The following is a 22,930-nucleotide window of genomic DNA, read 5'->3' as shown; positions in this document are numbered from 1 at the left end:
ATTTAAAGCTTCCATTTTCCTGCTGGCTGGAGCGGAGGACCCCCTGGTGGTTGATGCTGGAATAGCGGAATATATATTTTTTACACAACTCTATGCTGTTGATTAAAGATATCGAGGTGAGAGTTTTGTGAGCCTATTTAGGATTTTATACCTCTCACATGCGAGATGTGGCGAACTGTCTAATCCAATTTTAAAGGAACTTTTTGGACGTCAATTTGAAAAAACATCTGATTAGAAGATTAATACCATACTAATGTTTATATAATTTTATTCATTTATGTATGCCCCCGGACTGTTGTAGTACCTCATTTTTTATATATTAGGCACTGTTTGCACTTTTATTGCTGGAGTGCGGGATCATTAATTGATTATTTTGCTTGAGTGTGATGTGAACACTGTTAGATCTTGCTGCGAACGGCATTTAATATATATTTGGTTACACTTTAATTGCACATCGAACTTTGATTTTTCACAAATTTATGATAGTTGTTTTTATTTATTATTATTATTATTATTATTATTATTATTATTATTATTATTATACACCTTTTACTATTTGAACACATCTTCGTAGCGCAAAGGCTTTTTACATTTAAACACACAGGCTAAATGTCTGCGTTTTTTTTTTTTTTTTAAACCGACCAATGTCTCCCAACATTTAGCCCATGTGTACGGGGCTTTAGACCAGCCTGTATTGATTAACTGAATTGCAGCCTACAGAGTTGTCTCATGAAGCTTAGAGCATGGTGGTGTATTACTAACACCCTACCAGGTAAAGAGGTTCAGTTGCATGAAGTTCAGGTTTAAAGTCTTTAAACAGTACATGTATTGAAAAAAAAAAAAAAAAAATTGCACTTTTATTGCTGGAGCGCGGGATCATTAATTGATTATTTAGCCTGTGTGTATGCCACCCTCTGACAGAAGCTGGCCATTTGGCCGGCTTCTGTCAGACGAGCATGCTGGAAAACCAGCAGCCGTCTGACTCCCGATCAGCGCCCTCAACCAATGGCGGAGAGCGCTGATCGGAGTGTTCTGGTGGGGGGGGGATCCCCCTGTCAGAACACAACAGCTCAGCAGGGGAGATTGCTGTACTAACTTCACATAGTACAGCGGCTCCAACCAGAGCTGACAGTTTGTTTTTTTTGTTCAACCCGTGAAAAGTCAGTGTGTACCAGGCTTAAGATATGCCTAAGGCTGGCCATAGACGCAGATTTCTTTCCAGCAACCATGGGTCCCCGTCAGGAGAACACAGTGATTATTGCTAGCAGCTATAACAGCTGCCTTCAATAATCCCATGTCAGTGCACCAACTAAAGACCCCCGGTGCATCATCTGAGGCCCCCAGCAGGGTAACCCCCCTGGTTGGACCCACCATCCTTGATCCCTCCTTCCGGCACCCCCCCCCGGGTCACCACCGCAGCCGCAGTCTAAGCACCATAGGCTAGCTGCTAGATTCTGTGGGATAGACCACGGCTGCGGCTTAGTTTCTTGCAGCCAGCCACTCATCCCCCCCTTCCTTTTTTTGTCCAACAGAGCCCGCACCCCTCCACACCCGAATCACCCCTCCCGCTAACACGGAACATCATCCCAAAGGCTCCGGTATCTCACCAGAGGCTACTCCAACTCAATCATCCTTGACGCAGCCACTGCACCACCTACCAGTAAGTAGTGTCTGATCCCCCCCCCCGTCGTCCGCCGGACCATCCTACAGGTAAGCCACTAGGGGTACTGCATCAGTTGATCCAGGGGCCAGTCCGATCGCCCCTCGGGGGGTCAGGAAGGAATTTTTTCCTCTGCTGCATTATTGGCCCTCGCAGCTAGGGGTTTTTCGCCTTCCTCTGGATCAACGACAAGGGGGTAGGCAGCCGTACCTCCGCACCCACTCCAGCCCATCGCCACACTACTCCAGAAGCAGCGGGTAGCCATCAGACCCCGCCATCTCCCTGCAAGTGGATCATCACCACATCAGGACCATCATCAGAACGCCTTTCTTACTAGCAACACCATCCTCCTCATCATGTGCAACTTTAAATACACAGCAGACACCATCCACAGGCTAAGAAACACCGCCGCAACTTTACCGAGCGCCACTCAAAAAAGACTAAAAAAAGAACAATTACTAAGAACCAACCCACAATCAACCAGGAAATGCAAGGAGACACCGATCCAACCGCAACAACTAGCATGCGCCCTGATTAACACCAGATCTGCAGTCAAGCACAGGCTGGAAATCCACGATTTCGTCATCGAAAACAACTTAGATTGCCTCTTCATTACAGAAAGCTGGCTAACACTTGACTGCAACACCATCCTAACTGAACTGGTGCCCGAGAACTACAGTATCCTAACCGAGCATAGAATCGGAAAAAAAGGAGGAGGCCTAGCAGTGATCTTCAAATCTCATCTTGGGTTCACCAAACCAAATGTACAGAACTCAGTGCCTTTCATGGAAACACTCTCACTGCACCTCCGAACAACACCTCAAGACACCGTTCACATACTACTATGCTACAGACCACCAGGACCTAAGACCAATCTGCTCACACCGCTCACTGAATTCTTCTCGATGCACACCCTGAAAACCAAAAACCTGCTGGTACTTGGGGATTTTAACCTGTGGGCAAACTCGGCCCAAGACCCCACCGCAACCGCCTGCGTCAACCAAATGGAAGAACTTGGCCTTCAACAACTGATAAACTCTCCCACGCATGGTTCAGGACATACCCTAGATCTCATCTTCAAACAGAATATGGACATCAACGTATTTGACAACACACCGCTACCATGGACGGACCACCATGCTATCAAATTTAAAATCACCATCAACACCATCCTGCAAAAACAGAAACACGTAACAGCAACACACTGGAATAGATCGCAGAAGAAACTCCACTCTGATCTCTTCAAAACTACATTATCGAGCAAAATTCTCTTGCTAAACTCAAACCTCTCAACAGAACAAACGCTCAACTCCCTAAACAATGTATTACTACAAACAGCAGACTTCGTGGCGCCAAAACGTAGAACACTCATCCGCAAAAAAAACTCTAGCTGGTTCAATGGTACTCTCACCCTACTCAAGCAAGAACGTAGAAGAGCTGAAAGAGCATGGAGAAGAAATCCTACCAAGGAAAACCATGCTAACTACAAAGCACTCACAGGGAAATACCACAAGGCAATCTTCAAAGCCAAAAAAAAACACTTCTCAGACACCATCTCATCCGCCTTAAACTGTCCGCGGGAACTGTTCAGAATAGTGGCTCAGTCTATGAACCCGACCTGCTTAGAGCCCCCAGGAAACGATACTCAAGAATTCTGCAATGAGTTATCAGATTTCTTCATCGACAAAATAGACAACATTCGGAAATCAATCCATCAGAAAACAACGATCACCCTCACTGAACCAAAGCAAAAAGAAGATATCGACACAAACATCACTCAACCACCGAATTTCATTTTGTCCCCAATCACCATAGACACAACCAAAAACATCATCAGAAGCCTTCGAGACAGCACATCACCGAACGACATCATCCCCACTAAACTGCTTAAAGAATGTTCCGACATCTTGGCTCCTATCCTAACACAGCTCATAAATCAATCATTTAAAGAAGGGACTGTGCCAACCTCCCTCAAGCAAGGCATCGTCAAACCTCTGCTAAAGAAAGCCAATCTCGACCCTAAGGACCCTAACTGCCGCAGACCAATAACTAGCCTCAACGCCATCTCCAAGATTATGGAGAAAGCGGTAGTACAACAGCTACAACGCCACCTGGACACACACCAACTCTTGGACCCTCTGCAATCAGGCTTCCGCCCAGGCCATGGCACAGAAACAGCACTTCTCAAAATATGGGATGATGCCCTTGAAGCAGCAGACGATGGAGAACAGAGTCTCCTGGTACTGTTAGACCTCAGCGCAGCATTCGACACAGTAAACCACAACACTTTACTCGTCCGCCTCGCTGAAGTAGCAGGAGCAACAGGTTCTGCTCTAAAATGGTTTACATCCTTCCTAGAGAATCGCTCCCAGACAGTGAAACTAGGTACATTCACCTCGGAAACCCGGGCAGTCTCCTGCGGAGTCCCTCAAGGATCACCCTTGTCACCAGTACTATTCAACATATACATCCGCCCACTTCTCAATATCATCAGGAAAACTGATCTTTGTTTCCATTCATACGCTGACGACACCCAACTCTACCTTCGTATCAACGGACAAAAAGACCTTCATCAGCAATTACAGAAATGCCTCTCCTTAATAGATGACTGGATGACCACTAGCTCCCTCAAACTCAACGGATCAAAAACAGAACTTCTTCTTCTACAAGCTAACAAAAATTCCAAAATAAAGACTACATGGACACCTCCCACCATCCTTGGACAGACCATCTCCCCAAGTACCAAAGCCAAGAGTCTCGGAGTCATTTTTGACTCAGGAATGACAATGGATGCACAAATAGGATCAGTGGTGAGCGGATCCCACCATCTCCTCCGCCAACTACATAGACTCATCCCCTTCATCCCAGAAGAGGACAAAGCGGCAGTTGTGGGAACAATCATCAATTCCCGACTCGACTACGCAAATTCGCTCTACGTAGGACTACCCCAATATCAGCTTGCGCGCTTACAACTCATCCAAAACACGGCGGCAAGACTGTTAACAGGAAAAAAACCCTGGGAATCCATCTCCCCCTCCCTAAAGAGCCTACACTGGCTAACGGTGAAGAAACGGATCACATTCAAGACCCTCTGCCTCACCCACAAATGCGTACAAGGAAACGCCCCACCATATCTCCGCGAGAAAATAAAACACTATACACCGAATCGCAGTCTTCGATCAGCTAACCAAAACCTCCTTACCATTCCCAAATACCGCTACAAAGCAAAGGGAGAACGAAGATTCGCAGTCCAAGGACCTCGACTATGGAACGCTCTTCCTACCAATATCCGCATGGAAGAAAACCACCAGGCCTTCAGAAAAAAACTAAAGACCTTCCTTTTCTGAGAAGTGGACATCAGAGAATGCATCCAGCGCCTTGAGGCGATTCAGTTCGCATTTGCAGCGCTTTATAAATCATTCATTCATTCATTCATAAAATCCAACAGGCTGCTTGTACCCAAGTTGATTGATCAATCAACTTGGATACATTCAGCCTACCCATACAAGTTTTGATCCAAACTGTCTATAGTCGGCTTAAGCCTATCGCAAGTTAATAAAGAAGCAGACTTGTGAGATTATCACTCTACTCTCTCCTTTTAGCAACCTGTTCTGTACTTAACTTGCTTGCGCTGCTGGCCTTCCCTCATTCAGTGATGGCTGCTCACACTGAATAAGAAAGATTTAGGGACTTTTGCCAGCTGTATGTGGTTTTTTTTTTTTTTGTTTTTTTTAAATGACTGGAGTTCAGCTTTATGCCACTTGACCACAGTATACTTTCTGAGCTTGTTTGGGCTTTCTCTGGATTTTTCAACTACAAAAAATACTGCAGGATTGATTGGCCTCTACCCAGCCTAGTGCATGATTGTGGTAAGGATATTAGGTTGCAAGATATTTAGGGGTAGCCACTACCTAACTATTATTACCCAATGTGCGTAATTGTGGTATAGTGTATTGCAAGATCCTTGGGGACAGCCACTATAAAGTGTTGCTGATTATGTTTGTTTTACATAAATGAATAAGATAAATATCTGCATACGAGAACAGACTTACTATTTAAACAGTCAATCACAAGGCTATGAAGAAAGCACTGTGTTCCTGCACCGAGCTCTCAGCACTCCGCAATAAATCTAGGGATGTTGTACAGATCTATTCATTACCCACTGCTGCCAGCTCTTGGAGGAGAATGATTTCAGCAGAAATCTCCACTATAGGAACCTGCAATTCTTTACTATTTCATTGTTTGCCTTGTAATTTACCAAACTCTTCCCTTGTTTGTTTATTTTCTCTTTACCACTTATATTTCAGCAAGATATACTAATATAGTGTTATTTCTATTTTGTATTATGTTTCATAGTGTGCTTATGCTTACAGCCAGAGAAGCAGTTATTCTTTCTTTGAGATAACACCTCCCCACATGCTGGCTGGACACAGACTCCCTTTAGCTAGGCTTATTGTCACATCAAAAATGGCTGTGCAGTGTCTGAACACTGGGAATTTTAAATCACGGACTACCTGTCCTCCCCTCACACTGTGGCTGCCCACAGAACACGTTTTTAGCGAATGTGCTACAGCTGTGAAATGTAATTAGGATTCCTATTCATGGTGGCCTGTTGGATCTCAGGAATACTCTAAAATAAGATCACAAGGGGAATTTTATTAAATGCCAAATTTAAAAGAAAATTCCACGGGTTGAGGAAGTGAGCAATCACTCCAAACATTAAAAACCACACTGATATTTTCATAATAAGTACTGATTTAGGCCACAGGAAGCCATGCGTATGAGCAAGGTTATGTGGGAAGCAAGGTGACCTAATAGCATAGCTTAATAGACTTTAAGTGGTTTGTGATGTATAATAGGTTTTTTTACATACCTCAACAATTACGCTATTGGTAACTCGCTGGGGGAGTTAATGGCTCCATCATAGCTAATTGTAACTAAATTGGCAAGCTTGGAAGAACTTTTTAGATTGTGTCATTTGTGAGATTAATGTCTGTTCTATTGTTGCCCCATCGTTACTTTTAAATATTACAATAATTTTAAGAATGCACAAACAGCTATGCCGTATAAGAACATACATATAGCAATTGATTGTAAAGGCTATTTTTTAAATAACAAACATGTTATACTTACCTGCTCTGTGGTTTTGCACAGAGCAGCCCCGATCCTCCCTCCTTTCTGGGTTCCCCCACCTGCACTCTCGGCTCCTCCTCTTCTCTGTGTTCAACCATAGGAAGCCACTTCCTATGGATCCATAGAATGCAAAAAACAAAAAAAACAAAAAACCTTCTGCCTTTACAACCACTTTAAGTTTATACTGGTTACTGGGCATAGTTAATTCTAGAGCATGTTACAGCAGATTAGGGTCCCAGCAACGTTTATGAATGGATCAGGACCTTGATGCTGATGAGCAATACCAATAAATAATCTCACATGTTGATCATTTTGAACTTCCAGAGTAAAACTACTGCCTAATAGGATAAGTGTTCTTTGCTATTCTTTATAGCCCCTCTGAAACTGGTTTTACTTCTTTTTTTTTTTTTTTTTGTAAAAAGTCAGCTTCCCTTTCTGGCTTGGTCTTGGCCCCTTGACATTCCTACTGACTAATGAATGAGTCTCATTGACCAGTTAGGGTCCTCTTATTTGGCAGATGGATGGGAGGTAGGTGGGACCTAAAGTCATGAAAATAAAGTTGTATTAGGCCAAGTAAAACTAGTTTCAGAGGGATGCACAGAAGAGACTTTAATCAAGAGACTGGATAATCAAGGTGTTAATAGGAGCCTTGTACTGACTTCTTGTAGCAGAATTTTAACAATTAATACAAACATTTAACTTAACAAGGATTTACTTATTTTACTAATGATATTAATAATTTTCTAAATACAGGAGTAATGCAGGGTAATACTATACACAAACAGATTTTCATTTGAAAATGTTAGCGTAAAGAACATTTCTTTTATTTTCTGATTATTAGTGAGGTCAAATTGACATTCATTTTGGACCGCAGTTATAAGAAACACGAAGGAACATAATCATGCATGTGTTTTTTGTTCAGTTGTGGCCATTCGCTCCAAATTCAAATGGTAAAGGCAAGCAAAGGTTTGAACTAACTTCGAACATTTGTCAAGCTGTTGAATGTACTGAGAACTTTCATACAAATGTTTGTTTGAATATTCATAGGAACATACATTCAAAAATGTACTAGAGTATACCCAACTTAAGTCAGTTTTGTGGTTGTAGCCAATATTTGTGTGATTGCCTTGGCCATTATTTTCCATGTATTAAAAATATTAAAATTCCATGTCTAAATAGTGGCACACTCTTCAAGAGAATTTTAACTTGGACATGAGAAGCTCTGTAGATGTAATGCTTCCGTAGTTCTATCTTACTTTTCAATGGAGGCTCTTGTATACATATGTTTAATCTGAGCTATAGTGTCCGTCAGTTCACACACACTGCACATATTCCCTGCCCATATGCACATGCATCAAACTCTTGATGGCGCATTCATGAAGACATGCTTTTAGATCAAGTAGCCTCTGACAATTCAGTATTACTTTATGACAGAATGGGCAAGTTTTATTTCAAGGAAATATTTTCATCTGTTAATTGAACAAATAAAGAGTCTCTGTTGCTTTATCAGGTGAATGGTGTGGACCTAACTGGAAAAACACAAGAAGAAGTCGTATCATTATTAAGAAGTACCAAAATGGGAGGTGCAGTAAATCTCTTAATCCTCAGACAAGACGAGGCTTTCCACCCCAGAGAGCTGGTAAGTGTGTCCTGCACATGTTTCTTCTGATTGCACGGTTTTACTGCAGAAAACATACCACTAACCATGCAATAAAAAAGTTAGATAATTTTTATCTTCATGTAGGCCTAACAACCGCAAAAAAAAAGCCTTTTTGAATGTGACTCGACCTCTCTGCCTCATCAGCTTTAATGAAAATCATGTCTCAATGTCTGGCTTTGGACAATTGAAGTGATTACACCACTGCTTGATTGGAGGGGCTATTATCATTCCAAAAATGTATGGATTGCTTGGGAACCTTCTTTGCTCACTAATGATTTATGACTGCTGATTATTTTAACGATTGTGTGTAATTTTAGCAATGCTTGGAAAAGTACATCTACACTTTACCAAAAATGTTTCGTAAGAGATGTAATATTAACAAAAAAATAAAAATACTTTTAATGCAGCAGTCTTCACCTGTCCGATCTTTGACACCTATTACTTATAATCAGACAGCAGGGACTTGTTTGTTCTGATTTATAAATGAGAACAATTTATAGAATTACGTTTTTTTTTTTTGCTCCATTTCTCAGATGCAGATTTCAGTCAGTCCTCAGGCTACCATTAAATCTTGGTGTGGCCATAGATATAAGTGGATATCCAGATACAAATTGACCAACTTCAGACATGTTACAGGCGATGGCTGCGGCACTGGGAACATGTTACATGTTCCACCCTAAAACGGCTGGAACATGTAACATGCTCCCAAAGGTGAACTTATCCTTTAAGAAAGTCCATAAATAGTGCAAAAAATAGCCACATCTACCAGGAATTGTCACAAATTACCAATTGTGCATGTGAATGGTTTCTCCCCTTCAGGAAAAGACTCACCAAAACACTATGCCACTTACTCTCATGACTGGTGCTTGTTTAATTAAATTCAAATTCCTGGGAATTCCTTGCATTAGTATGGATATCTGCGATGAATTGTGACTGGCTCACTACTCCATCCGACTCATTAACACCCAATCACATAAGGAAGAACAAGAAATAGCCCCAAAGTGACAATGTTTATTGGACAAAACACGGTAAGGCGTGGTTACACGGCAACTGGAAGTGACATCAGAGCTGGCATCGGAAGTGACACAGCGGCAGTAGCCTAGAATATTCCAGATGTGGTGAGAGACTGAGACAAGCTTCTTTTCTACTGCCTGACACCATTTCTAATTTAGGATGAGCTTGAATTATGTGACTTTTATGTGAGTGGCTTTTTAGTTAAATAAAGATAAAATAAATTAATTTTTAATCGGTTGTTGATGGTTTTACTGTACCATTGGAGGCTATTTCTTTTTCTTCCTTATGTGATTGGATGTTTGAGCCTGATAAAGGAGTGACCCAGGGGCGATTCAACCCAGAGATCCATACTAAGTCACTCAAGGAATTCCCAGGAATTTTTATTTACCAGTGAGTGGTATATTTTTTTGGTGAGTCTTTTCTGGAAGAGGGAAGCGGTTCACATGCACAACTGGTGATTTGTGAAAATTCTTGGTGGATGTGGCTGTTTTTTTTCTCTTTCTATGGACTTTTGTATGGATTTTCTTAAGAACTTTACACATTATGCACTTTAACTTTATTATGGTTATGGTATGCCACCGCGCTGCTGTGGGAGTGATAAGTGAATGCACGCTCTTATTTCAAGCTGTATTGATACATATCAACTATGGCTGCCTCATATTCAAAAAAAAAATTTCCACCATACACTAATCTTAATCTGAACTCCAGGCAAACAGCTTAATAGACAGATTAAATATTGTACATATAAGGAAGCTATTTTATCTGCCAAAGCATTTGTATTTCTGTCCATCCAGGCCTGGTATTTACACAGCCCTGATGCGCACACACAGCCTGGCAGGTGAAAGGATGGACAGAGAGAAGGAACACACTGAAAAGCTTATTACTTGGTTACTCTCCTGTCCACATCGTCTTTGCACAATAGCACACCTGATTGGTTCCTTTACTACTGCTTTACCCTCCCCTTCTCTAAGCCACAAGAAGCTTGATTCTAAGTCATTTTCTGGTAATTTACCCAGCTTGCATTTAAAAAGCTGCATTTAATGATGCTTTAATAGAATTCAAATCTGTGGCTATTTTATTTCCGCCGTAAGATTTTGGTACGGTGTAGGCATGAGACTTACTTTTAAAGCAATGCACAGTGCAACACCCTTAGTGCAAACTACACCAGCTAGATCCATCTTGTACTTCTTGGTTAAAATTAGTTCTGGCTGGTTACTGTGATGTGTTTTATTTTTGCCTTGAAAGCAGAGTTCCAGGTAAAAATTAAACTCTGTTTGAAACAAAAGCACACCCCGGACCCCCATGTGTGTGTCCCATAAGATGACGGGACCATTCACAAAACGCCGCACAACATGCACAGTAGGAAACCGGCTGTGAAGCCACAAGGCTTCACTTCCTGTTTCCCTTTAGTAAGGATGCTGGCACTTGCACCCGGAGCCGATGGACGGGTCGGCTTTGGGTGCCGACATCGCGGACTCCCTGGGCAGGTAAATGTCCTTATATTAAAACTCAGCAGCTGCAGTATTTGTAGCTGCTGACTTTTAATTTTTTTTCGCCAGGCTGGAACTCCGCTTTAACATTGCACATATTTTTGTCACTTTAACTTAACTAAAGAAAGTTAGTAGTTCTTCTCTGTCCTTTGAGTCTCACAACCCCTCTATAGGAATGAGTAGCTAGACTGTAAGGTGCATCAATCCCAGCACAGGTGGCACCTTGAAAAAGCATTGGGGAACACAGAATCAACTTTTTTTTTTTTTATGTTTCTTGACCAGAAAGTGTCAAATATATTTTATTTCCTCCAGAATAATAGAGAAACCATTACGACAGTCACGTAGATGTTTTTTCTTTCCATCTGCCCTGGCGGCTTTGGAAGTCTTCGTTGCAGTCCTATGATTTGTGTGAACTTCACAATCAGCACTGGATGAAGAGAGCTGGCAGTTTTTATTGTGCATCAAGCAGATGAGCTTTCATTCACAGTACAGCTGGAGTTGTGAATGTAATTTAGCTGCGCACAGTCTGTGACAACTGTATTTGACTTAGTGTCAGTGACAACTAATCACATGACTGGCCTCCGCTTTTTGCTGTGTGTTGGCATGATGTGTGCGACATACCCAGATGGTGCAGCTAATCTGATCTTTTGATAAATGACTAATTTCCTTTGTTAAATATTCATATCCCTTAGCCTGTCTTTTGATTCATTTCTCAGTCTGTCTTTTCTGAGGAGTTGGCTGAAAAAGCGATCTATGCATACGTATACATTTCTGTGTCATTTCTTCCATAACAAATGCTGTAATCTATTCTGCATGATCTTCACAATACATTCCAGCATACAATAATACACCATAGATGTGATGTGATTGTAGGAAGTTAAAGGCTAGGTTTAGGAGGGGTCATGCAGTTGTCTGAAGGTATCATGGGTAGATGAAATCTCTATTTCATCCCAGGAACCCTCTTAATGCAACAGTTGACGCCTTCTCCAGTGGTTTCTCCCCATGGAACAAGTATGATATGTTAGGTTGGAAGCTATATAAGGCTTGCTGGTGGTATAGTAGGTTAGACTCAAAATCACTGATAGGGTAAAACCTGTGCTCCAGGTAAATATAAAAGACACTAAATAATGCAACGGCATTCATCAATACACCATCAATGAGGGTCCCATTCCCATTCCAAGTTTAAAGCTCCAAAATCTCATGTTTAAGGGTGATCATTCACACATGAGCGCTCAGGCATCTGTAGCTCTATATACCTGATCCTCCAAAAGCTGCATGAGCTACTATTCAGGCGGGTTTGTACTTTTTGGGCCCCATAGACTTCAATGGAAATGACCGTTGTTGCTCAAATTGAGCATTATAAAGCTTTTTTTTTTTTTAAGGCGTGTTTGAGCCTGTAAGAACTGGTTTCTTTCCATAGTGCTTTCCAATGGCTAAAACAAAGATGACGCTTGAGTACACATATAAAAGGCTCGAAGTACTTCTCTAAAATGCTTGTATATGCATGAAAAAATGCTCAAAATGCTTGAAAATCACTCTGCTCAGGTGTTTCTCATATTTTTAAAATGCAGACAGTATAAGTACTTGATGTTAACCTGGTATCAGCCTTGTTCAGTATAAGGCTTGGAGTGGGAGAAGCATCACAAGGAGCCAATCAGGTGGGCTGAGAGTGGGCATGTGCTAAGGGGCCAAGCTGATAAGAGGAAAGAACAGTCATGATAGATATATTGTCTGTTTGCATTTTCTACTTTCGCTTTTGAGCTGCATGAAGGGACTAGACCAGTGTACTGATCTGCAGCAGAGAAAAAAAAAATCTGATTGCTTGCTTTCCAGGCAGGGCTTTGCTGCGTGGCAGAGCTGTGTAAATCTTAAAACTGGATGTATAGAAATACAAACACAATAAGAATCGGGTAAAACTGCTACCACATACGTTTATCAATTATGTTTATAGCTGTTTCATGTCCAGCTTTGAGAAAATTGATAAACTTTTATACAGTTATTTAAACTACATGTTTTTAATTTATTTCAGAACACTGAGCCAAATCCGGTACCCAACGCAAGAGAACCGGTGAGAACTTAAATTTTTTTTTCCATTAACGACCCCCCTGTAAAATACTTTGTGTAACTTGAATTTGGTGGTTATTTGATTGTGTTAGCAAAACACATTTTTATGCTATTCATTTATTTTTAATTTTAAGCAGTCTAATTGCATGCCTTGCTGCCGAAGACTTAGTAGGTCATGTTGAGATTTATTTTGTTTAACTATAACAAATATGTTATACTTATCTGCTCTGTACAGTGGTTTTGCACAGATCAGCCCTGATCCTTTCTTTCTCTGGTCCCCCTCTGAAGCTCCTGACCCTTCCCTTCTGCCTAGTTTCTCCTTAGCAAGCAACGTTCTATAGGGGCACCTGAAAAGGCTCGCTTCTGAGCCGCTGCTCTGTGTCCATTCACACACACAGCATGGCTTGGCCCTGCCCCCGCTTTCTTCTTCATTGGTTTACTGGCTGTGATGGACAGTAGTGGGGCAGCCAATGGCTTACGCTGCTATCTCAGCCAAAGAGGAGGGAGAGACCCAGGAGAGCCAAGGTTCTCGTGCACATAGTCTTACTACATAGTCGTACTTTGCTACATTGGTATTCCCCTTGTGGAATACTCTCCTGTTGAGGAATCTGTAACCCCAACTACTGACTGACAGTTTGGGGCAAGCAGTCAAGATCCCAAAATGGTTTGGTTGGATTTTGAAACTTCAGGGCTGGAGCAGAGGCACATCGCTTGAAATATCTGCATCTTAGACACAACCCGGGCCAAAGTTTTTCTTCCTCAAGACAAACTTCTGACTCTCTGCTCTCCACTTTCTGCAAATCCTCCTGTGGGGGGCAGTATAACTCAGTTGTTTTGGAATAACTGGTTCCTGTGTCCCTTAAAGCGATGAGCTCCCAAGAAACCTGTTATTCTATCTTGCTGCTGTGTGTGGTGGGAAGTACACTACAAGCATTTGCGTATATTTAAAACCACCTTTTTTCCTTTTTAAAAAGTTTAGATAGGAGTAGGCAGGGGTTAAGTCTCTGGCCAGGGTTTCTAAGTTGAGCGTTGTAGCTCCATAGACTTTAAGTACTGCATTTTTCACTGCAGTTTGAATAGTGCCATGGCTGAAAATGCACTCCGGTTTATATATGCATTTTAATGTTATTGGTTTCTAACTCTACTCCGTCCATTAAAAGTTGCCATTTCTGATTAGATGAGTTGCATTATCTGATTTTATCTGCAGGGTGGTTTCTCTTCGAAGTTACTATGCAGCTCTAGACAAATTATCCTTTGTTTTTAGAGTGTAAAAGGATTAGAACATCTGTTTGGATTTTATTCTATGCATCCCTATTAGGAACCCTGGTTACAGGGCCAAGAAATAACTAAAAATCCTTTAATTTGGATTAAGAATGTGAGAAACAACTGGCAGTTTTTTTAAAAGCCTTTTCTTCTCTCTCCAAAACTTAGCTGAATTGCAGTAATTACATGGGTAAAATATCCCTTGCAGACAGGAAGCTGTTTTCTTCCAGAATCTGCTGTGCAATGTATTAATACTTAAATGTGCTTTTATGCTTTAAAGTAACATTCATACAGCATTTAAGCCAATATTCCAGTGACCACATAGGGAAAGTCTATTAGAAATGCTATAGCTGTCAGCATTTTCTGTTAGGTTAAAAGATTTCTGCGTTTTTTCACATCTCCTCTCTTATGTTCTGCCTTTTGCTGTTTTTTAGTTAAAAAATATATTTGCAAGAACTTTCTGTTTGTTACTGCAGTTATTTGGATAGAGTTCAGTTTTGATTATCTGGACTTCGTAATTGTCAAACAAGCAGAAAAATGCAGAGCATGTCATCTTTCCTTACCACTCAACATCCAAAAATGTTTTTAAATTTAAAGGGGTTGTAAAGGTAAAAATTTTTTCACCTTAATGCATTATATGCATTAAGGTGAAAAAACTTTTTACAATACCGCCGCCCCCAGCCCCCCCGTTTTACTTACTTGACACCTCGAATCTCCGCTGCTCGTTCCCGTCATCTCTATTGCAGCTCAGCCTGGTCGCTGATTGGCTGCAGTGGATGGATTGAAAGCAGCACAGCCATTGGCTCGCGCTGCTGTCAATCACATCCGATGACGCGGCGCACCGGGGGGCGGGGCCGAGTGATACAGTGAGCGGCTATAGCCGCCGGCTGTATCACGGGAGCGCGCCCGCAATAACTAACCACCATGCGAGGGAGCTCGCATTAAGGTGGTTAGTGCTTGCGGGGAGGAGCTGAAACAGCCGCCGAGGGACCCCAGAAGAGCAGGTTCGGGGCCACTGTGTGCAGAACGAGCTGCACAGTGAAGGTAAGTATGACATGTTAGTTATTTTAAAAAAAAAATAAAATTACCTTTACAACCCCTTTAAACTTCATTTCACACAAGGAAACAAAGGAGGGCTGAACAAATGGGAAACTATTTTTTATTGTACAGCGCATGACAACGGAATCATATTGTAGACCATGGGTGTATGACAGTACTTATAGTTGGTTGGACACTGGCAGAAGAAACTTTGTTGGGTTCGCCCCTTGTGTTCCCATATAATCCCACCTACTCCGTGAGGCTCCAGTTTTATCCTGATAGTGTCCATAGGAGATGCTTCCTAACAACACTTGAACCTCGCGAAGTAGGCAGGGTTATATGGGTCCACTAAGGGGAAGTGATTCATAGATTCCTGGTCTATGAATTGATTCCTGTGTCCTGTACTGTACTCCAAGATACAGAATTTACAGGTATGTTAAAATTCTTTTTTTTTTTCCAAGGACTGTTCAAAGAGATTCTTTTTTATTGATACAGAGTTGTTGCAGTGATTTTCAAGGTTTAAGGTAAATAATGTACATTATCAATCGTAACTCCATCTCCAGTGGTTTCTGTATGGCCAAAAACAGCCAGAGAGGAAGTCATTTCTTGGGAGGTTGAAATGAGAAGAGATGAACAATTGTCTGTCTGTTAACTTTTCCAGAAAACTGCGGGAGGCTCTGCTTGTGCACTTTTAATTAGCTGGTACTCTTTTAAAAATATACCATTCATTGATGTTCCATCCACATGTCACTATTGTTGGTGTCTATTCAGGATGTTGACGCTGCTCTGTCTGCACAGCGGGTCAGAACAGCGCAATTGGGATGCTGCTCGGCATAAATATTAAAGGAAATGTCTACTGACTTGTCTTAAGACAGCTGAATAATAAGACATATGGAAGTGGTTATTTGATTCCTTTTCTCATAGCTTTGATTTTCACACAAGATGAAAATCACATGCTATATAAATTTGATTTCTTTGTAAGTGCCCATAGAGGCTCACCTGATTCAAGCGTAGTGAGATTGAACTCAGACACTTCTTTGAAGTATCGGGCAGAGTTGTATAGCTGCAAAGGCAAAGGTTTACCGTTTGCAGTTTCTTTTAAATTAAGTCTCATATTTAAAGGTACACTCCAACCCAAATTATAAATTTACCCTTGAGATGCACAAAGGTAGCACAGCTGACCTGTTAAGGGTTTCAGGTTTCATGCAGGCATTGCTGTAGCAAAAAGTCCTAACCCCACTCCCTTTTGTCTGTAATATGGTCATCCTGGAGAACACCTGCTTGTGAAGCTTGATGTTACTCCACCACTTCTGCCTACATTGACTCAAGGAGTCTACATTGAGCTGGATGGTTGTGGTGTTCTGAGTGCGCACATTTTTTTTATGTGTAAATAGAGGTCTTCTGCATTAGGGTCTATGGAGGCTGTGCATGCCTTGTATGCTGTAGATCAGTGGTTCGATGAAAAAGACCCACGTAGGCAAAGGTAAGTGCAGGAGGTCTCTGGCTGATCTATACTCACTTTTGAGGGAAATTAATAGGGTAGAGATTGCTATGGCAGGCTATTGACCCCGGCTTTGTTGAAAGTAATGGTGCACCGAAATGAAAATTCAGGATACACTTGGCCCGAAAACTGAAATAGACAGTGTAAAATACAATTGTACTATAATTCGATTTTTTAAATAATAGTTTTTGAAGCGCTTTTGCATTAAAAAAAAAAAAAAAAAAGCGCAGAAAAAGCTCAAGTGAAAACATCCTTTTAAATTTTATGTCTGTCTTTACAGTGGACCATTGTGTTTCAGTTGTGGTGTAATGCACCTCCCCATTGAATGCATTGAAAATGCGATAAAAACACAGAAACGCGCCCATGTTGCGTTTTTGATGAGTTTTTTTAGTCACATGACCTATGAAAATGCGGCAAAATCGAGGTAAAATTGCGTGCGTTTTTTGGTGGCCATTATTGGCACTTTTTTTTTTTTTTTTATCTGTAATACGGTGATAACCCTATTTTCGCCCGATAATTTTTGACAGCTGATGTATCGGTGCATCCCTAGTGAAAGAACTTTTAGCATATATTTGCTCTAGAGGTCTGCTTATTTAAAAGGAAGCATTCGTGTATGTAACACCTACACAAGGGGGTTTTCTGTATGTTTTACATATTACATCTCAAAACATATACACAGCTGCAATTCATAAATGTTTACAGTTTTAACTGCCAAAAGTTTTGTATTTTTGTACCATCAGTCCTGTGATTTATACACATTTTCCGCACTGCACAGCCAGACAGGGGAACCCATACAGCCTTGACTAAGGAATTAGGCATCCTATGTCACCTCTCTACCTCCAGCCCCCTCACTAGATAGTGAATCAGCATTATCACCTCTATGCAGCAATTGGGGGACTGACCTAGTAAGCAGTAGGGATGGGCGTGGTAAGAATCCTAGCCCCAACCCACCTGCCCTTATTGGGAGGTCAGGACTGAAGGTGCGGTGTGTGACTCGGCTCAGCCAGAACCAACATTGCTGATCGTTATATTGAGAGCCTTGCATCTGATATGAGTTCCTGGAGAAGTTTAAAGAGGGAGAATATTATCTGGACACCTCTATTTCAGGATCTGAAGGAGAATTGTAGAGGCGGATATGCAGGATGAGCCTGAACTTATCATTACATGCCTAATACTTAGCCTTCTGGTAAGCAGATCACCTTATCACGTGATGCTGAGTGCTTTTATATGGATGCACTATAGCTGGTGACTGGAATACTCTTTCCTTCTACTTTGGACTCACTATTGTGTTATCATCTTCAGCACCGCTTTTTTAGACTGTGAATCAGTATTATCACCCCTATGCAGCAATTGGGGGACTGACCTAGTAAGCAGTAGAGATGGGCTCGGGCGTGGTAGGAGTCCTAGTCCCAACCCACCTGCCCGATCCTGCCAGGAAGCCATCGCTGCACACCGCTAATCACAGGCAGTGGGACATTTCCCGGTCTGTGCAGCTGCGGACTAGGATCCCGAAACCGCCCAAGCCCATCTCTAGTAAGCAGTATAGCCGACCCAAGAAACTCTAATGCCAAACCAGGATTTGGCAGCGTGATCCTCTAAGCAGAGGTGGGTCTATCACTATAATGGTTGGCTGCAATACATATTACTGGGTGGTAGGTAAAGCAATAAACATACAGTGCATGTGGAGGGTGTTGTTTTTTAGCAGTTTGCCTGGCGTTCCACTTTGCCTTAGTCTAAACAGCAATGTCTTAACACTTTCAACCTGTCAATAAACAAATTCTTGGTGATATGTTGGCTACGTTCTGAAGAGACTGAAAGCTCCACGCAAAATTATCTGTTTAGTTTCCATAATCTAGTAATCAGCTACGCCGTTTGAAAGTGGCTGAAGCCTGTTTGAATGGTCTCCAGGCAAACAAGTGTTACAATTAAAATGGAGACAAATTAAACTTTCCACTCAGTCTTGAAAATAAAATTACTTTTGACACGTGATATTTCACAGCTGCTGCCAAATTGCATAAAACCATTCAAGGCCAGATGTGATGTATTAGCTGAGATAATAGGAATAATGAATTTCAATGTATATGTGCAAATGGTGCCCAATAACAGTTAGCTGTCATGTGGAGGAAATTAACATTCTCCTCACTTGGCAATGGTTAGACAATCAGTGTGATAAGAAAGCATCAGACAGCGAGCAGCATCATTATTCTGTTAAGTTTCTGAAAGTCATAACCTATTGACATGTTGTATTTTGATTTTCTCATCTACAGGGAGAGTTGTATGCATTGTTGGTTTTCCCCCATTCTTCATTTTTTTTTTTTCTCAATTGCAGTTTTTTCCAAAAATGAATTCTGTCTAAATACATTGTTGAAATACATACAGTGGATATAAAAAGTCTACACACCCCTGTTATAATGCCAGGTTTCTCTGATGTAAAAAAAGAGACAAAGATAAATCATTTCAGAACTTTTTCCACCTTTAACCACTTTAGCCCCGGAAGGATTTACCCCCTTCCTGACCAAGCCCTTTTTTGCGATATGGCACTGCGTCGCTTTAACTGACAATTGCGCGGTCGTGCGACGTTGTACCCAAACAAAATTGACGTCCTTTTTTCCCCCCACAAATAGAGCTTTCTTTTGGTGGTATTTGATCATATATATATATATATATATATATATATATATATATATATATTTATATATTTCTTCCTCAGTTTAAGCCAATATGTATTCTTCTACATATTTTTGGTAAAAAAGATCGCAATAAGCATATATTGATTGGTTTGTGCAAAAGTTATCGCATCTTCAAAATAGGGGATAGATTTATGGCATTTTTATTAGTTGTTTTTTTTTTAAATTAGTAATTGGGGTGATCTGCTTTTTTCATAGTGACTACGACATTGCAGCGGAGAGATCGGACTCTTTTAAAAACTATTTTGGGACCATTGACATTTATACAGCGATCAGTGCTATAAAAATGCACTGATTACTGTGTAAATGTCACTGACAGGGAAGGGATCAAGGGGTTAAGTGTGTTTCCTCAGTGTATTCTAACTGTGGGGGGATGGGCTCACTAGAACTTGACAGATCACTGCTCCCGATCACTGGGAGCAGTACATCCCTGTCATGTTGCTAGGCAGAACAGGGAAATGCCTTGTTTACCTAGGCATCTCCCCATTATGCCTCTCCATGCAACTATCGCGGGCCATCGGGGGGACATCGAGTCAGTGGGCACTGTGGGCATGCTTGTGGTGCCGGTAGCGGCAAGCACCTGCTAGCCGCCGATGATGGAGTGACGTACGGGTGCGTTGTTTTGCGCGCCTGTGCCATTCTGCCGACGTATATCGGCGTGAACTGGTCGGCAAGTGGTTAATGTGACCTATAAACTGTACAACTCAGTTGAACAACGAATTGAAATCTTTTAGGTGGAGAGAAGTAAAAATAAAAAAAATAAAATATGGTTGCATATGTGTGCACACCCTTAACCGCTTGCCGACCGGCTCACGCCGATATACATCGGCAGAAGGGAAAGTACAGGCAGATAAACGTAAGAAGCGGTTTGCGGAAGCGCGCAGCGACTTCCGTGAGTGTAATCGCGGGTCCCGCAGACTCGATGTTCGCAGGGATACCCGCCCTCGTCTCACGGAGAGGAAGATCTGTTCTGCCTAGCGACAGGGCACTGATCACAGATCCCTGTAATCGGGAGCAGTGATCAGTGTCGTGTCACACATAGACCCTCCCCCCCCAGTTAGAATCACTCCCTAGGACACCACTCCCTAGGACACGCTTAACCCAATGCATTTTTAATTGCACCGATCGCTGTATAAATGTGAATGGTCCCAAAATGGCGCTAAAAGTGTCTGATGTTTCCGCCATAATGTCGCAGTCATGATAAAGATCGCTGATCGCCGCCATTACTAGTAAAAAAAAAAAATCTCCTTTTTTGTAGACGCTATAACTTTTGCGCAAACCAATCTATAAACGCTTATGTATTGGCTTAAACTGAGGAAAAACATTTTTTTTATATATTTTTTGGGGATATTTATTATAGCAAAAAGTAAAAAATAATGTGTTTTTTTTTCAAAATTGTCGCTGTTTTTTTGTTTATAGCGCAAAAAATAAAAACCGCAGAGGTGATCTAATACCGCCTAAAGAAAGTTCTATTTGTGGGGAAAAAGGGACGTCATTTTTGTTTGGGAGCCAGGTCGCACGACTGCGCAATTGTCAGTTAAAGCGACGCAGTGCCGAATCGCAAAAAACTGGTCTTTTGCCAGTCAAATGGTCCGGGGCTTAAGTGGTTAAACTAATACTTTGTTGAAGCACCTTTTGTTTTTATTACAGCACTCAGTCTTTTTGAGTATGAGTCTATCAGCTTGACACATCTTGACTTGGCAATATTTGCCCACTCTTCTTTGCAAAATCATTCCACCTTTTATTGATTATCAACTTTAGGAATGAATACTTTATGTGAATTTATACAGATTGCACCTTTACTGTTTGAATACATTAGTGTAAACATATAGTGCTGCTCCACCCTATTGCATCCTACTATTTTGTGTGGCCACCATTGTTTTCCAGCACTGCCTTAACCCTCTTGGGCATGGAGTTCACCAGAGCTTCACAGGTTCCCACTGGAGTCCTCTTCCACTATGACTTCACGGAGCTGGTGGATGTTAGAGACCTTGCGCTCCTCCACCTTCCGTTTGAGGATGCCCCACAGATGCTCAATAGGGTTTAGATCTGGAGACATGCTTGGCCAGTCCATCACCTTTACCCTTAGCTTCTTTAGCAAAGCAGTGGTCGTCTTGGAAGTGTGTTTGTGGTCGTTCTGTTGGAATACAGCCCTGTGGCCTAGTCTCCGAAGGGAGGGGATCATGCTCGGCTTCAGTATGCCGAGGTACATGTTGCCATTCATGGTTCCCTCAATGAACTGTAGCTCCCCAGTGCCGGAAGCACTCATCCATCCCAGACCATGACACTCCCACCACCATGCTTGACTGTAGGCAAGACACACTTGTCTTTGTACGCCTCACCTGGTTGCCACTGCACACGCTTGACACCATCTGAACCAAATAAGTTTATCTTGGTCCCATCAGACCACAGGACGCGGTTCCAGTAATTCATGTCCTTAGTCTGCTTGTCTTCAGCAAACTGTTTGCGGGCTTTCTTGTGCATCATCTTTAGAAGAGACTTCCTTCCGGGACGACAGCTATGCAGACCAATTTGATGCGGTGTGCGGCATATGGTCTGAGCACTGACAGGCTGACCCCCCCTACCCCTTCAACCTCTGCAGCAATGCTGGCTGCACTCATACGTCTGTCTCCCAAAGACAACCTCTGGATATGATGCTGAGCACGTGCACTCAACTTATGTCGGCCATGTCGAGGCCTGTTCTGAGTGGAACCTGTCCTGTTAAACCGCTGTATGGTCTTGGCCAACATGCTGCAGCTCAGTTTCAGGGTCTTGTAGTCTAGGCCAGTGATGGCGAACCTTGGCACCCCAGATGTTTTGGAACTACATTTCCCATGATGCTCAAGTACACTGCAGAGTGGATGAGCAACATGGGTAATGTAGTTCCAAAACATCTGGGGTGCCAAGGTTCGCCACCACTGGCCTAGGCCATCTTTATGTAGAGCAACAAGTTTTTTTCAGATCCTCAGAGTTCTTTGCCATGAGGTGCCATGTTGAACTCCCAGTGACCAGTATGAGAGAGAAAACACACCTGCTCCCCATTCACACCTGAGACCTTGTAACACTAACAAGTCACATGACACCAGGAGGGAAGATGGCTAATTGGGCCCAATTTGGACATTTTAACTTAGGGGTGTACTCCCTTTTGTTGTTTAGACATTAATGGCTGTGTGAGTTTTTTTTTTAAGGGGGAAGGTAATTTACACTGTTAAAAAGAGGGTAGTCCCGTGCCACCACTATAGAGGAATTGAAAATAGATACCAAAAAATAAGGAGATATGCTGTAAATGGTGCTGCGGTGTTGAAAACTAAGTAATAAACTACAAAAACTTTGTGAAATACAGTGGAACCTTGGTTTACGAGTAACGCGGTTAACGAGCATTTTAAAAGACGAGCAACTTTTTTTTTTTTAATTCTGACT

At 41.9% G+C, this 22,930-nt stretch overlaps 1 protein-coding gene across 5 annotated transcripts in view; it reads left to right on the top strand.

Moving 5' to 3' along the window:
* PARD3 (par-3 family cell polarity regulator) overlaps nucleotides 1-22,930 on the top strand; it is an 867,373-nt gene that overhangs the window by 417,732 nt on the left and 426,711 nt on the right. For all 5 annotated transcript variants that reach the window (XM_073629882.1, XM_073629881.1, XM_073629879.1 and 2 more), the window contains 2 exons: nucleotides 8,304-8,432; nucleotides 12,987-13,025. In XM_073629882.1, the coding sequence (XP_073485983.1) occupies nucleotides 8,304-8,432; nucleotides 12,987-13,025 (168 nt within the window). The remainder of the gene's footprint in view (nucleotides 1-8,303; nucleotides 8,433-12,986; nucleotides 13,026-22,930) is intronic.

Source organism: Aquarana catesbeiana, linkage group LG05 (genome assembly GCF_042186555.1).
Source record: "Aquarana catesbeiana isolate 2022-GZ linkage group LG05, ASM4218655v1, whole genome shotgun sequence".
Lineage (NCBI taxonomy): Eukaryota > Metazoa > Chordata > Amphibia > Anura > Ranidae > Aquarana > Aquarana catesbeiana.
The sequence above is the reverse complement of the archived record's forward strand: the minus strand, read 5'-3'. Positions and strand labels throughout refer to the sequence as shown.